The sequence below is a fragment of the Scylla paramamosain genome, chromosome 2, assembly GCF_035594125.1.
Source record: "Scylla paramamosain isolate STU-SP2022 chromosome 2, ASM3559412v1, whole genome shotgun sequence".
NCBI classification, from domain to species: domain Eukaryota; kingdom Metazoa; phylum Arthropoda; class Malacostraca; order Decapoda; family Portunidae; genus Scylla; species Scylla paramamosain.
The window spans coordinates 20,616,526-20,632,500 of record NC_087152.1 but is presented as its reverse complement, the minus strand read 5'-3'; the positions used below and the strand labels follow the sequence as shown (position 1 = coordinate 20,632,500).

Here is a 15,975-nt window from a genome sequence, read left to right as displayed (position 1 = left end):
AGTCACTTGTAATAGCAAGAACAAGGTCGAGATGTGTATTTTGTTGACACTGCTACATCACCACATCATGCTGAATGTGGGGACAAAATGCATGCTCCCGCAGTATTAGGTTATGTGGGTTGCATAAATAAGCATGTTTCAGCATATTCAAAACAACAAGTTCTGTGACAATTGAGTTTAGTGCAATGGTTTTGGAAGGAAGCAAGCATGAGTGTACTGTACACCCAAAGTATTTTACAAAATAATAACTGAAGAACATAACTCACAAACAGCTGTCTGGACTCTAACTTTTATGTAACCTGGGAAGTGCCCATATGTGTTCTGTTCTCATATCTGGCATGATGCATTGATGTGGAGATGTAGCACAACTACAACATGATGTGATGCTGTGTGACAAATGCAGCAGTACAGCATTATAGAAACATTCCATTTGTTTGTGCATTTTTGCAACATAGCATGACACAGCCTTCCTCTTCCCCTCTTTTGCATGCAGTGCAAGCAAGTTGGCATGACTACTTATAGTATTGTGGCAAACAAATGGTTAATCTGTACATGGAAATAAGTATATAATATACATACATATTTGTTTTTACTATCTGTGATACCAATGAAAGGGAGATAATTAATGAAAGTTAGGATGCTAAGAATTTAGAACTGAGCATAAAACTCAGATACTGTGAAACTTGCGGTACTGTTTATTTTCATTTACACATTTATTTTTCTTTAGTCTTTCTTTTTTGTTACAGATTATGGAGGATGACATGAAAATCAACCAGGAGAGGAAAATTTGTTTAACCTACTCTGAAAAAGATTTTCTCCACTCAACCTCAAGTGGGCATGGTGAAGAGTTGGCCTCTTCTTTAGATACTTTGCTGTTGAAGGAGTGGATGGCTGCAAAAGCAGCTGGTGCCTTTAATTATTCTGTTGAAGGTGTAGATACAAAGATTCTTCCAGGCAGATATGGTATTGTAGCACAGGTGAGTATTGAAAGCAAAGGTACACATTGCCTTTCAAGTATTATACAGTACTTACCTAACTTGCTTATGAATGTGAAAGGTATGTTTGCCAGAATATAGTTTTTATAAAACAAAATTTATTCTCCCCAGGTTAATGTAAATAGAAAAATTTTAAGAAGGAAACCAGATACAATACTTGAGATTGAGCAGCCTGTGGATCCCAACAAGTTTAATTTTAACAAGATTCAGAGCAAAGAAGTATTGATTGAACTTAGATTTTTGGTTTCCAAGCAAGAGGTAAGCATGTTTAAGCCATTTACTACTCCTTATCATATATTATTGGTAGCATAATAAAGGTCACATTATTAACCTGTACAGTGTTTAGTACTTATATATACATACCTCTTAGAGAAGTGTTTAGTATATATATAAACGATTTGCCTTTTGGGGCAGTTTATGGCCTTCAATTTTGTTTGTTTATATAAGACTTATTAACAGACTATTTTGACAAGTCGGAAGTGTATGTTTTCATATACATACCTATCTTTTGGGCTTGGTTGGAGTTATTATGAACTAAATATTTCTGTAGGAACTGAAACATATTTGGGGATTATTTATTATTTTTTTTTTTGTGCCCATGCCAACATGCATATAATATCAAAGCAATAAAATGAAATTGGAAGCTACAGTTTTGGAGAGGAATAATTTTTTGGTTATAAATGTTTTGGCACAATCATTGTTGCACAGAGTTGGCTACACAAGGTGGGCTGCTGGATTTACCCAAAAATCATCACTTAAAAAGGTAAGTTACTTTCTCATAGGAAGTTATTTCTCAAATCAATAAGGCATAAGAAATAGAAAACGAGACTTCAGAATAATTGGAAAGGAAAACTGGAAGTCATAAAATTCATAGTATGTTAATTTCTTTGAGAATTGCAGGTGTAGTAACCATAGCCTTGAGATGCGGGGTGTTGCCATATGTGCATCCAAATATTTTATTGAATGTATAATTCTTCTTTGTTTATAGGCATTTGTAATATAAAAAATACTTCTTTATTACACATACTATAGGACTGTGGAAAGTGTATTTTAAGGAGAGTAATAAAAGGTTTAAAAAATACAAATATAAAATTCCTCATCCCTAGTCTGATATTGTGAGCTCTGAGAAAGGAAAAATCTTAGAATAAAAGTTCTATGGCATGGGAATAATTATATATATATATATATATATATATATATATATATATATATATATATATATATATATATATATATATATATATATATATATATATATATATATATATATATATATATATATATATATATATATATATATATATATATATATACAATGGTACCTTTACATATGAGTGCATCTATGTACGAGTTTTCCAAGATACGAGTAAAAATTTGTGAAAAATTATGCCCCATAACAAGAGCATTTTTCCAAAGTATGAGCAGCCAGCAGCAGCAGCAGCTCCCACCATCATCAGCGCTTGGTAGCAAAGCAGCAATCCACACATCTGCACATTGTATCATTACTCGTGGCTGTTAAAGGTTTGCTCTAACTTTTATCTGTGTTTTTTTGTATTTTGTGCTACTTTTTTGTGCTTTTTTTGTGCATTTAACCATGTGGCCCAAGAAAGAAAGTGCTAAAGATAGTAGTGATCATAAGAAATGAATGATGAGCTTAGAAATTAAGCAGGAAATAATTGAAAAACATGAGCATGGTGTGCATGTGAGTGATCTTGCTAAGTAGTATGAGTGTAATACGTCGACGATTTGCACCAAAGATTTAATTAAGAGTAAAAAACATGCTGCGGGAGTGACTATCCTCTCTACTAAACAAACAGATATCCATGAAGAGATGGAGAGGCTTTTGCTTATATGGATAAAAGACAAAGAGATTGCTGGTGATACAGTCACTGAGACCATAATTTATTGATGAGAAGGGTTGTGCCATTTATGCTGATTTGAGAAGAGAGCAGGCAGAGAAGGGGGATGGGGAGAGCTCCAACATACCAACAGTACCAGAGTTCAAGGCTTCACGAGGTTGGTTTGAAAAATTTTGTAAGCGTACTGGAGTTCACTCTGTGGCTTGTCATGTATTTACCTAGTTGTATTTACCTAGTTGTGTTTTATGGGAAAAGAGCTATGCTCGTGCTGTCCCATCTCCATATCTTTTAATACCCAACTTAGCCTTGAATCCATGTATAGTTTCTACATTTACTATCTCCTCATCCAGACTGTTCCACACATCAATACTTCTATATGGGAAACTATACTTTTTGATGTCTCTTCTACAAGCATTCCTCTTCAGCCTCTTTCCATGTGTACCGTGTATCCCAGACCATTAAGTTGCTCCGGTCCACCTCCTCTACTCCCTCATATGCTTTATATATCGCAATCAAGTCTCCTCTTTCTCTCCTCTTTTCCAGTGTTGGTAGATGTATCCTTACCAGTTTCTCTTCATATGACAAGTCCCTGATACTTGGTACCATCTTCTTAGCTGCTCTCTGAACTCTCTCCAACATCTTTATATCCTTTTTCTTGTATGGCGACCACGCTACTGCTGCATATTCTAGTCTAGGTCTTATCAGCGACACGATCATCTTCCTGACCATCTCTTCATCCATACATGCAAAGGCCTGCCTTATTCTTCTCAACAAGTTATAGGTTTCTCTTGTAATTTTGCTAATGTGTCTCTCTGGGCTCAGGTTCCCAGTCACTGTAACACCGAGATCCTTTTCCTCTTCTGCTCCACTCAACCTTACACCATTCAACACATAATTTCCTTTTACTCTTCTTGTACTTTTTCAAAATTCTATTACTTTACACTTATTTAAATTAAATTCCATTTCCCATCTATAAATCCACTCTGATATCTTGTTCAGGTCTTCTTGTAATGTCCCACAGTCCTCTGCACTCTCAACTTTCTTCAGCAACTTTGCATCATTTGCAAAAAGGTTCATGTACTCGTAGCTGTTCACACTCTCCATCATATCAGTTATATAGACTGCAAACATGATTGGTGCAAGTACTGAGCCTTGGGGTACTCCACTTATGACTTCCCTCCATGATGATTTTTGATCTTTTACCACCGTTCTCATTTCTCTGTTTGTCAAGAAATTTTCCATCCATCTCAGCAGGCCCTCCTTTAGCCCACCATTATGCTTCAACTTCCACAACAATTTCCTGTCTGGCACTTTATCAAAGGCCTTCTTCAGGTCTTAAATAAACACAATCTGCCCATCCATCTCTTTTTTGTATTATATCCACCACTCTAGAATAAAAACTCAGTAAGTTTGTAACACACAATCTCCCTCTCCTAAATCCAAATTGTTGCTTTATTATCACTTCATTTCCTTCTGGGTACTGCATCCATTTATCTTTCACCAATCTTTCACACATTTTGCACACCACACTTGTTAGAGACACAGGTCTATAGTTTAAGGGCTCCTCTTTACTACCACCTTTGTAGATTGGCACTATGTTGGCTCTCTTCCATTCAATTGGGACTCTACTTTCAATTAGGGGGCTCTCAATAATATTATGTATTACCCATGTCAACTGCTGATTGCACTCTTTTAGTATCCATCCTGACACTCCACCAGGTCCAGGGGCCTTCCTAACGTCTAATCCTTCCATCTGTTTCTGGACATCCTCTTCAGTCACTTGGATTTCCCCCAGACCCATCTCTTCACTCATCTCACTCTGCCACACAAATGTTCTCTCTTTTTTTAATACTGATTGAAAACTCCTGTTCATTATCTCTGCCAATTCAGCTGGATCCTCACACATTTGACCATTCACCTTCAGTCTGCTTATTCCTTCTCTATTTTTCATTTTGCTGTTCACATATCTGAAGAATAGTTTTGGTTCCTCTTTGCATTTGTCCATAACATCTTTCTCATAATTTTTCCTTTCTTCTCTAATAACCCTTACATATTCATTTCTTGTAGTTGTGTAGTTATACCATTTCCCTCTCCTCCCTAGCTATTTCACATCTTCTATTATACCAGTCATTGTTATATCTTCTCTTTGTCTCTACTTTCGGTACATATCTTTTCACTCCCTCTTCATAAATATGGATGAAAGCTTCCCACTTCTTTTGCACATTACTTGCTGTGATAAGTGTACTCCAGTCTGCTTCACCAAAGTATCTCCTCATGTGTTCAAAATTTGACTTACCATAATTAAATCTTTCACTTTTATAATTTTCACATCTACTTTCCTCTTTTTTTTTCTTTAATACAAAACCTTATCATGACATGGTTGCTTTTTCCTAGTGGACAATTGTAGTTCATGTCTTCTATAATATCTGCTTCTTTTGATACAACCAAATCAAGTCTTGATGGCTCCTCTCCTCCTCTGTATCTAATGTTTTTCGCAACCCACTGTGTCATGATATTATTCATTGCTAGTTTCAGAACCTTATCTCCCCATGAGTCTTCTCCTCCTCTTGTGTTCCACTCCTCCCATTTTATCTCTTTACAATTAAAATCTCCCATTATAACAATTTTGTTGTTTTCTTTAATTTTCTTTACAAGCCATTCTTTTGTCTCACTCAGCAACTGTTCATGCTCTTGTCTATTCCAGGTCTGTTTTTGGTGGGACATACACCACTGTGACATATCGTATTCCTCTTCTTCCATTTATTAGTTGTAAGTTTAGGCCTTCCACCAAGCCTTCTGTCTTTTCCACACTCTCCACCCTGATACCCTTTTTAACAAGCATCATCACTCCACCTCCTCCTTTTTCAAATCTGTTTCTTATCCACATATTGTACTTTCCCTCTCCTAAATTTGGTGTCTCTGAATCTCTTAGTTTAGTTTCTACCATTGCCATGATGTCTGGTCCATTTGCTTTTATAAATTCATTCACTTCATCCATAACTGAAACTAAACAAACCATCCACATTAGTGTATGCCACTGTCCATGTCCCTCCCTCTCTTACAGCTATGCCTCTGCACCCTTCACTCTTCGCATGTACCACTTCCTCAACCTTAGGTCCAGAAAAAAAGTTCCTTTTCCTCTTGTGTTCTCTGTTCGTTCCTTTCTTTTGGTTCACTTCTCAGTTCATTAAGTTTCTTCCTTTCTTCCTCATTCAATTCTTTTCTAATCCAGACTAGTTTAAACTCATTACTTTTGGCTAGCTTCCACGCATTTGCCAATGTTTCTTCAGCTGCTGTTTAGGATTTTAGTTTGATTTTCAATGGTCTACTTTTTCCTTGATTGTATTTTCCAATCCTGTACACCTCTATTTTATCTTCCAGCTTTGTATCCCCTTCGTTTATCACACTCAGTACTAATTGAGCTGTTTTTCTTTGTTCTGCTTCTCTTTTGTACCAATTTTTTATCTCACTTTCTTCCTGGCCAAAGGCCATTACGCTCTTCTTTTTATCTACAGTGTCTCTTACCAGGTTTTCCTTTTCCTTTATTACCTTTAAAACCTCTTTGGTCAAGCCTTCTTTACTTCTCTGGTCCTTCACTACTTCTGTATAACTCACTTTTTTCTCCAACTCCTTGCACTTATTTATGGATCTTTCTGCCATTTCCTTAACTTGTTCTTGGCTTTCCTTAATTTGCTTATCCCTGTTTTTGTCTTGTACTTCAATCTTTTTCATCCTTTCCTCCAGCATATTAATTTGTATTTCTCTACCCTTCATCATTTTATCTATCACTTCCATTTTCATTTCCAGCATTGTAATTTGGTTTCCCTCAAAATATATCTCTTTCTGCAGCACTTTCTCTTCTTTTTCTAATTCCTTTCTTAGTGTAATGTTTTCTTGTTCCAACTTCCCATTTCTTACTTCTAGGTCTCTTACCTTCTCCCATATCTCTTCAACCTTCACTTCCAGCATGGTTAATTTCCTTGCATTCAGTTTCTCTTGCAACTGGCTATCATCCTCTGCAAATCCACTAAAATCCAAGACTCCTCTTCCTGTGGGTGTCCTACTGGCCACCATGATCAGATATCCGACATAAACAAAGCTTTCGGCTCTTGTTACGGATGCCAAAAAGTATAGTTTCCCACCTCTTTTGAATTATTTCCTTTCCTTTCAATTTTCTTACAAAATTTAACTTGGGACAGCAATGAGTCATAAAACTTTCAACCAGCACAACAACTAGGTAGTATCCCTGTCGTCCAGGAGCTCCTGTTGTACATCTGGTCGCTAAGATGGTCCAAGTGTGTCCAAGTATGGTCCAAGATGGAGAGGCATCTAGTGCTGATGCTAAGACAGCTGAAGAGTTCTGCAAAAAATTTGCAGAACTCATTCTCACTGAAGGCTATGTCTCACAGCAAGTTTTTAATTGTGACGTGACTGGAATTTTTTTGGAAGAAAATGCCACAAAGGACCTTCATCACAGCCAAAGAAAAGAAAATGCCAGGCCATGAGCCCATGAAGGACAGACTGACACTTGGTCTATATGCCAATGCCAGTGGAGATTGTAAAATCAAACCTCTGCTGGTATACTACTCTGAAAATCCAAGGGCATTCAAGACACACAAAGTGCTAAAGGAGAAACTCCAAGTCATGTGGAAAGCTAATGCCAAAGCCTAGCTTACCTGTCAATTTTTTGTTGAATGGGTTAACCTCGTATTCAACTCAACTGTCAAAAAATATTTGGAGGAGAATTATCTACCTTTGAAATGTCTACTTATCCTAGACAACCCTCCTGCTCATCCCCCTGGTGTAGAAGGTGATATTCTCAACGAGTTCAAGTTCATCAAGGTCCTATATCTCCCCCCCAACACAACCTCTATCCTCCAGCCCATGGACCAGCAAGTGATTTCTAACTTCAAGAAATTATACACAAAGCATTTGTTCAAGCGATGTTTTGAAGTCACTGAAAACACCAATCTATATATATATATATATATATATATATATATATATATATATATATATATATATATATATATATATATATATATATATATGAAACAATTTGTTATTTTTTTTCTCATTTTGTGGCATGAATAAAAAATATACAAAAAAATGCTATCTGACATGACCCATACCTCTGACAAAGCAAAACACTATGGGTTAATTCTTTATCAGAATTAAATAATTAAGCATATGGATTGTTCTAGTACATTAAGTTACTTCAGTTTCTGATATTACACATACTAGAACCCCATAATTATTAATTATTGCTTAACACCTTTATTCACCCAGCAAACACATATAAACATACTCATAGTTAGTCAGGAAATGAAAGAAAACATAAGTTGTTCCCTTCATGTCTTCTATGATGCTATCTGCAACCCATTCTCCTAACAAGAAAAATAGCCAACTGATCTAGAAAGGATGTGTTCTCTCTCTTGCTGCAGCTGGATACGAACACCTTTCCCATTCTGTTCCTCAGCAGCCTTTTTGCCTTTATATATATATATATATATATATATATATATATATATATATATATATATATATATATATATATATATATATATATATATATATATATATATATATATATGCTGTCTCTGACCTTAACAAACATGTAGTATGTGAGTACACATTGCTAGAATTTTTTGTCATTAGTTAGGTGTTTGCCTGTATGTCGTTTTTGTTTGGTTTGTGTATTACATTATGGAAGTGTTTTTTTCATGTTTGAGGTATCCATTATTCATTTAGATCCTTATTTAGATTGTATCTTGTGTAGATAGATAATACTGTACTGGTCTCAGTGAGAGCCCTGATTTTTCCTTCATTGGAATGAGTGTCAGTTTTGTTCTTTTCTTCACATTGTGAGTTATGTATTGGTTTATCTGAAAGTCAGTTTCAGACTTACCTGGAAGTTGTTAAAGATAGACTTGAGTATAGATCAACTAGGGATTCTCATGGCCATAAGTGCATTTTTTTTTTTTTTTTTTTTTTTTTTTTTTTTTTTTTTTTTTTTGTAAAAGGGGATTGACGAAGGGTAACAAAAAAGTGAGAAAAAAAAAGTCTAGTGAGTTGCCAATCCTAAAAGAATGCAATGAGGGTTCCACAGTGACTGCAAAAAAGAGTGCTTGAGCATGATAACAGTGGATTATGGCACATGGGTTGTGGGGTTTGCCACTACATTTCTTTCTTGATCATATGCTTGGCAGCATTGTAGCACTATAGACATGCCACCCACCCTCACTCAGCAATAAGTACATGTGTCAGTTAGTGGTGGGCAAGAACCAATAACTTAAGTATTCAAAGAGCTGGCAGAACCATCAGAACCAGTTCCGGAACCAGTTCAGCAGGGAATCAGTAGAGCACAGTTGTTGAATACCAGAGTTTTGGAACTGTCAGTGCACTGTTTGGTGTTTACCAGGTGTCATATTCTGTTCTAGGGTAGGGTAGTGTAATGTAATTTATACAGTAAACCCTCAATATAATGAAAACATATGGGGGAAGGATGGGTTACTAAACCCGAAAATTCGCTATATCCGAGGGATGTTAATTAAGATACATCTAATAAGCACTGTTCTTTATGGATGTATGTATGTATGTTGTGTTTGTTATGTATGCATGTATGTTCAGTCATACCTATCCTCTTGTCTCTCTTGACTCCCCCATTGCATGTTATATTCACAGCAGTTAATAATGGTTATTTGTCTTACATTGTACAGTACAGTACAGTACTGTACAGTGCTGTCCTCATTTAAATATAAAGAAAAAGGATGTGTACACTTAAAATTTCTTGTGTGTGTGTGTGTGTTTGTGTGTCTGAAAGATTGTGTGTTTATGTGAAAGTGGGTGTGTTTGTGTGCACATGTACAGTACAGTATAGTATTCAGTCAATATAGTACAGTATTCAGTCAATGGATCAGTAATTTAATTCATGCACAAAAAAAAAAAAAGATATAGGAACAATAATTCACAGCAGTGAAAGCAATTAAGCTTTATAATTTGAGTGACAAGTGTGGATGTGTGGTAGATAAGGGGAATGTGTACATATGTCTACACACACACACACACACACACACACACACACACACACACACACACACACACACACACACACACACACACACACACACACACACACACACACACACACACACACACACACACACACTCTCTCTCTCTCTCTCTCTCTCTCTCTCTCTCTCTCTCTCTCTCTCTCTCTCTCTCTCTCTCTCTCTCTCTCTCTCTCTCTCTCTCTCTCTCTCTCTCTCTCTCTCTCTCTAGTATTAGTGTATTGTTTTTTTACTGTCCATTTCTATTACAGTAAAGTAATACTGTAGACATAAAAAGATTAAAGTAGTGCAGTAATGAAATTTTGTTCTTACCATGGAAGAAAACAATGTTTTAGTAGTGCACTGTTTGAAGCAGAAGGAAGGGAGATGATGCAAACATTACACTATACACCAGAGTGCACTGAATACACATCCTTATCACTACACTTGATGTAGGAGTCTTTGATGCCATTCTTACAAGCTGTACCTTGATGTGTAAACATATGACAAAACACGATATGCTGAGTGTTAGACACAGTGCACCCCATGAAATGAGGCAACAAACTGACATGACAAGCAGACCGGGTAGCATTTTTGAAAGGTGGTAAGGTTTTTTTGAAAAGTAATGCAATGTTTTCTTCTGTAGAGGTTAGCCACACCCTCTTCAATGACATCACTTGTAGCTAACTCCTGATTGGCTGCTGCTTCAGAGGCAGCAGGCAGTAACCAATCACAAGTTAATTGTACATGACATCACTGCAGAGGGTGTAGCTAGCCTCCAAGGGAGAAAACACTGCATCATTTTTTAAAAAATATGGTACTGACTGTGTCAACCAATTCTCCTGCATTTTATGACTTTGTGTGTTTGTAAAATAAGGCAAGTGTTTGATTATTTTGATAAATGCTTTAATTTGCAAAAAGTTAGTTTAGCAAAATAAAATGAGTGTTCGATAGCTTTTAGGGGTCATTATATCTGAAATTTTGTAAATAGAAATTTGTCATATTAAGGTTTTACTGGTTATGTAAGCTTGCACACCACTGTTCTTATTGAGGCTGCACACAACTTCTGTCGAGAGATCACTGGTTGCTTGATTTGATGGATGTTGCTGGAGGTGATGGTGTCATGATAGATGGTGGTGGCTCGTTGATTTTCAGATGAATTACTGGTAGCATGGAGATTGTGAGTAGTGGTTTAGATTATGGTTGATTGTGCGAGTAAAGGCAACACAAAAGATTGACAGTACTTCTTGTTTTAATGATGGACAGAGATGTACATGCGTGATACCAAGACACAGATGACAGACGTGACGATGCTTGATTCTCTCTTTCAGAAGATTGATTGACTCTGAACTGATCTCTGCTCTCTGTCTGAACTCTCTCTGATGGACTGAACTAAACTGATCTCTAGCTACTCTTACAGGCTCTATTTATGTGAAAGAAATAGATTAGGATCCTGAATCTGAGATGAAGAGATGACCAATCAGCCATCTCTGGATGGGGTGAAGGGACCAGTGGTAAAGGTTGTTATTCTGGCTAATGCCCAAGGAGGAAGACAGGAGGGCAATGCAGGTGTTTTCCCCAAGGAGTGGCAGGAATGTAGGGAAGGTGTGGTATTCCCCTGAGAGGGAGATAGGAACAAGAAGAGGTTAAAAATAGATGAGACTGGCCGTGTGGGGACAATGCATGTGGAATGAAATATGTGAAGAATGATATATATATATATATATATATATATATATATATATATATATATATATATATATATATATATATATATATATATATATATATATATATATATATATATATAATTGTTATGACTGATGCGACTGATACAGTGCCTTCCCCCTCGAAAAACACGTCCTCGCATTTGAATGTAATAATAATGAGGGCAATAAGGTATGAGCAGTTAGTAGATAATACATGACATCAGAGAGAGAGTATGTAAGTGGAAACCTTAATAATAAATAATATATAGACATGATAACATAATAAAATACATATACTACACATATATAAGTGAGAGAATTATACACATATATACAGGATATTGAAACTGAATGATTAAACCTTAGAGTGAGAACAAAGTTTCAGTGTGTAAGGTGTATGTGGAATTAGACTTGAGGAGCTTTGAGGATTATTTGGATCAGAATGGAGTGTTACCTGGTGTGCACACTCATCACTGTTCACATGCTTCAAGTGATTGACATGGATGATTTGCTCTGCCAAGGTTTTGAGATTTAGTTTTTTTTCTCTGTGGCCATGGAGAGATTCAGTTATGTGATATGGCCCAGTGAACAAAGGCTCGTGAATTCTGGTGAAAATGATATCGCTGATTTCAATGGAAGAACCTTTTGCTCTATGATGGTATTCTTGCAACATCTCAGTTTGCAATGCAGTCAGGTGATCATGAATGGCCTTATTAGTGTACTGAAAATCGTGCAGATGACATTTGATGTAGTCATCTGTGTTGTAGACAGGACGTGGAGTGCTGTGAAGAAATTCATGTGGAAGATGCTTGTCTTTACTGAACAACATGATTTGGAGAGACTTGTTGATAGTAGGGTGAATTGCTGAGTTTAGAGAGCAGGCTAGCTGTGGAAGCAATTCATTCCCTGAGTGCTTTGTTTCTGTTATGTAAAGCAGAATGTCAAGGATACACTTATTACAAACCTCTACTTTGCCGCTTGAACTGAGCGAGTGAGGGACAATGTTACATATCTTGATATGAAATTCCTTACAGATTTCTTATAAGGCAGTGTTATTGAATTCAGTGCCACTGTCAGATAAGAGGACATGAGGAGAGTCATAAGGACAAATTATGTTGTCAGTGATCGCGCAACCAACACCATTTTCAGTTTTGTCCTTGAGAGCAACAAGATTGGTGAAACAAGTGAAACTATCCCTACAAACTAGAAGATACTGGTAAGTATCTGTAAGTGGAAGTTTGAGCAAATCAACAGACTGAATCCTGAGGAGCTGAAGCACTGTGATAAGGAAGTGAGGAACTATTGTGAGCAAGTGAAGAATGAAGTGAAGCACGCTGAGAACAGATTGCACAATGCTAAAAGACATCTTTCCTCATAGTCAACCAGAAGTATGATCGTTTTGCTTGTGCAAGGCATCTGTTTTGACCTGGGTGTCCTGCGTGGGGTGAGTCGTGGATATGGTGAAGAATGGTACACACTAACGACTGAGGTATCACAAGCTGAGATAAATGTTCACTAAAATTGTCAGTAGAGACATCACTTGAGTTATACAAGAGACTGTCTTGCATGAAAAACGTATCAGTACTCACTTGCAACTTAAGAAGATTTGTCTCATCACCAGATTTGAGGTAATATGCAACACTAGAACAGAATGTGCCAAAGTGTTGATGTTTCTTGATCACATCTATGGTCATCATGGCAAGATTATCTGTGATGGCTGGGATAGCAGCAACATTGCATGAGAATACATCAGCCACAGAGTTTGCCTTACCAGGCATATATGAAAACATAGAGTTGAATTCTTGGACTGTGATTTGTTAGCCAGCAAATTGACCCGTGAAGTTGTTGCCTTTGAAGATCTCTGTGACAGCATAATGATCAGTGTGAACAAAAATTATGTAATGCCCAGATCACAGCAAGACTTTCATGTTCCATGACGTCACAATTTTGTTCTGTCTTATTGAGGAGTCTTCTAGTAAATACTAATATGCGATCTTTACCAGTGAATCCTTTTGCATGAGAACAGCACTGATTCCTAAGCTTGAAGTGTCTGTATATAAGATGAAATCTTTCTCAAAATTAGGAAAAGCAAGGATTGATGCTTGATATATGCAGTTTTGAGAAGATCAAAGGTATATTGTTCCTTTTCAAACCAGATGAGTGCAACATTTTTCTTGAGCAGATGAGTGAGAGGCTGAGTGATAAGACTGAAATTTTTAATAAACTGGAGGTAGAATCCAATGAATTGCCTGATCTGATTGATATTACTAGGAACAGGGAAGTTTTTCACAGCATTTACCTTGTCATCTACAGTGTGACCTCTCTCTTGACTTTATGACCAAGGAATTTGGCTTGCTGTTTGAGAAACAAGCATTTGCTAAATTTGATTTTCAAGCCAGCAGCTTGAAAGCATGACAACGAGAGACAGTGTGTGAAAATGTTCTTGTAGATTCTTTGATGCAAAGATAACATCATCCAGGAAGCAGATGATACTTTTACCGATAAGGCCTGAGAGAACAGAGTTCATCAATCTTTGAATTGTCAAAGGCGAGTTACATAGATCTTGAGCCATGTGTTTGAACATGAATTGGCCAGAGGAGGTAGTAAAAGCAGTGTTTGGCCATGAATTTTCCTTGAGTTCAACTTGAAAGAATCCTGAATGTAAATTTAGGGAAGAAAATACCACATTTGAATCATCTCAAGACTGAAGATCACCTAACCTTGGCATTGGATAATGATCAGGAATTGTAGATGTGTTTAATTTTCTAAAGTCAACAACAACATGCCAGTCACCTTGTTTCTTGGGAATGAGTAACAAAGGGGCATTGTGAGGGGAACAGGCAGGTTCAATAACATCCTGAAGCAACATACCTTTGCACAGCTAAATCAAGCAGAACTCTACAGCTGTATGGCACCCTGTAGCTGGGGATGTAAGATGGCTTGGACCCAAGCTTCAGATGGATAGAGTGCATGATGATGTCTGTGTGGCCAAGAGGTTCATTGGTGAGTGAGACAACATTCCTAAAAGAATTTAGGAGAGTGAGTGATTCTTGTTGAGATTCTGGGAAATCAAGAACAGATATGTGATTTTTCGTGATAGGTGGGAGAGAAGACATGTTATGGCTGTCAGATGCAGATATATTATTGATAGTGGAAGAAGGTAAATCAACCAAGGTTAAAACTTTCTCAGAGTAAGGCAAGACTTCTCTGAGTAGCACACCTGCTTTGAGCTTGACAGGTGTAGATGTGACATTTTTCAGCCTGATTTTGCAGAATCCATTGTCATTGATTGTGGTAAGAACAGATCATCTCAACACCTATATATGGAGATTGTTGTGCATAGCAGAGGACATCGGTGCCTGATACAGCAGACTTAACCTTAGCATTTACAACACATAAAGCATGTTCAGATAGCATTACTAGATCTGTTAATGAAATGTGTTTACAAGCAATTACACCATGGTCTGAGAAGGAAGATGTTTCAGAATGAGGCTGTGAGACAGGCAAACTAAGTAATGTAACATGAGAATCCCGTCCGGATAATGTCTGGTCGCTTGGAGAAGGAAGAGTTACGATTGATGTTACTACACCAGCAAGAGAAGGAGTATCACAGGGAAGAACAGTGGGAATGTAAGTATCCTCTTGAGCAATTTCAATGATAGCAAGGAATAAGCCGATTTCATATTTGCACATGGTGTTGAAGCCTTATGAGAAGATCAGCATTAAAAGATATGTAACATTTGATACAATGTAGAAATAATCACATATGTCTGGTTCCTGGGGTGATAAAGACAGTGATAAGAGTACTTTCCCATGAGTAAAACAATTTTCCCAGATATACCATTGAGATTGATATCAGGAGGTAATGCAGTGATGTGATTCAGAGAAGAGGACTAGAGTCTCCAAAATATATCCCTCTTGATAAGGTTAACAGCAGTACCCATGTCAAAGAAAGCTTTGCATAATGCAGAGTGACATATAACATCTGTGACAGTGCCAGTGAATAATCTAGCATATCTAATGTTAACTGAAGGAAGTGCTGAGTTAGGATGATGAGTGAAGCATACCTTGTGCTTTGTATTTTTTAAGGTACATAAGATGATCATTTGATGATTGATGATGCTATAATGGATTGGCTAAAGAAGGGCACAAAAAGTTACCCAGTGATGTTTGTTGAGCAACTTGAGACTGTGCAAGATAATGCCTGTAGTCTTGCAAGAAATGACCTACCCTTTTGTGGAAGGAACAAAATGCATCAGGATTGAATGAGTGTTTTCTTGAGCTATCAAGAACAACCTTATACTGAGTGATAACATGACCAGGCAGCTTGCAATTGGTGCAGGTGACATTTCTGGATTCAATT

The 15,975-nt window shown here is 37.0% G+C and overlaps 1 protein-coding gene across 1 annotated transcript in view; it reads left to right on the top strand.

Moving 5' to 3' along the window:
• LOC135111690 (GDP-D-glucose phosphorylase 1-like) overlaps positions 1 to 15,975 on the top strand; it is a 164,372-nt gene that overhangs the window by 30,704 nt on the left and 117,693 nt on the right. Inside the window, exons 3-4 of the mRNA XM_064025285.1 lie at positions 747 to 977; positions 1,107 to 1,253. Coding sequence (XP_063881355.1) covers positions 747 to 977; positions 1,107 to 1,253 — 378 coding nt within the window. The remainder of the gene's footprint in view (positions 1 to 746; positions 978 to 1,106; positions 1,254 to 15,975) is intronic.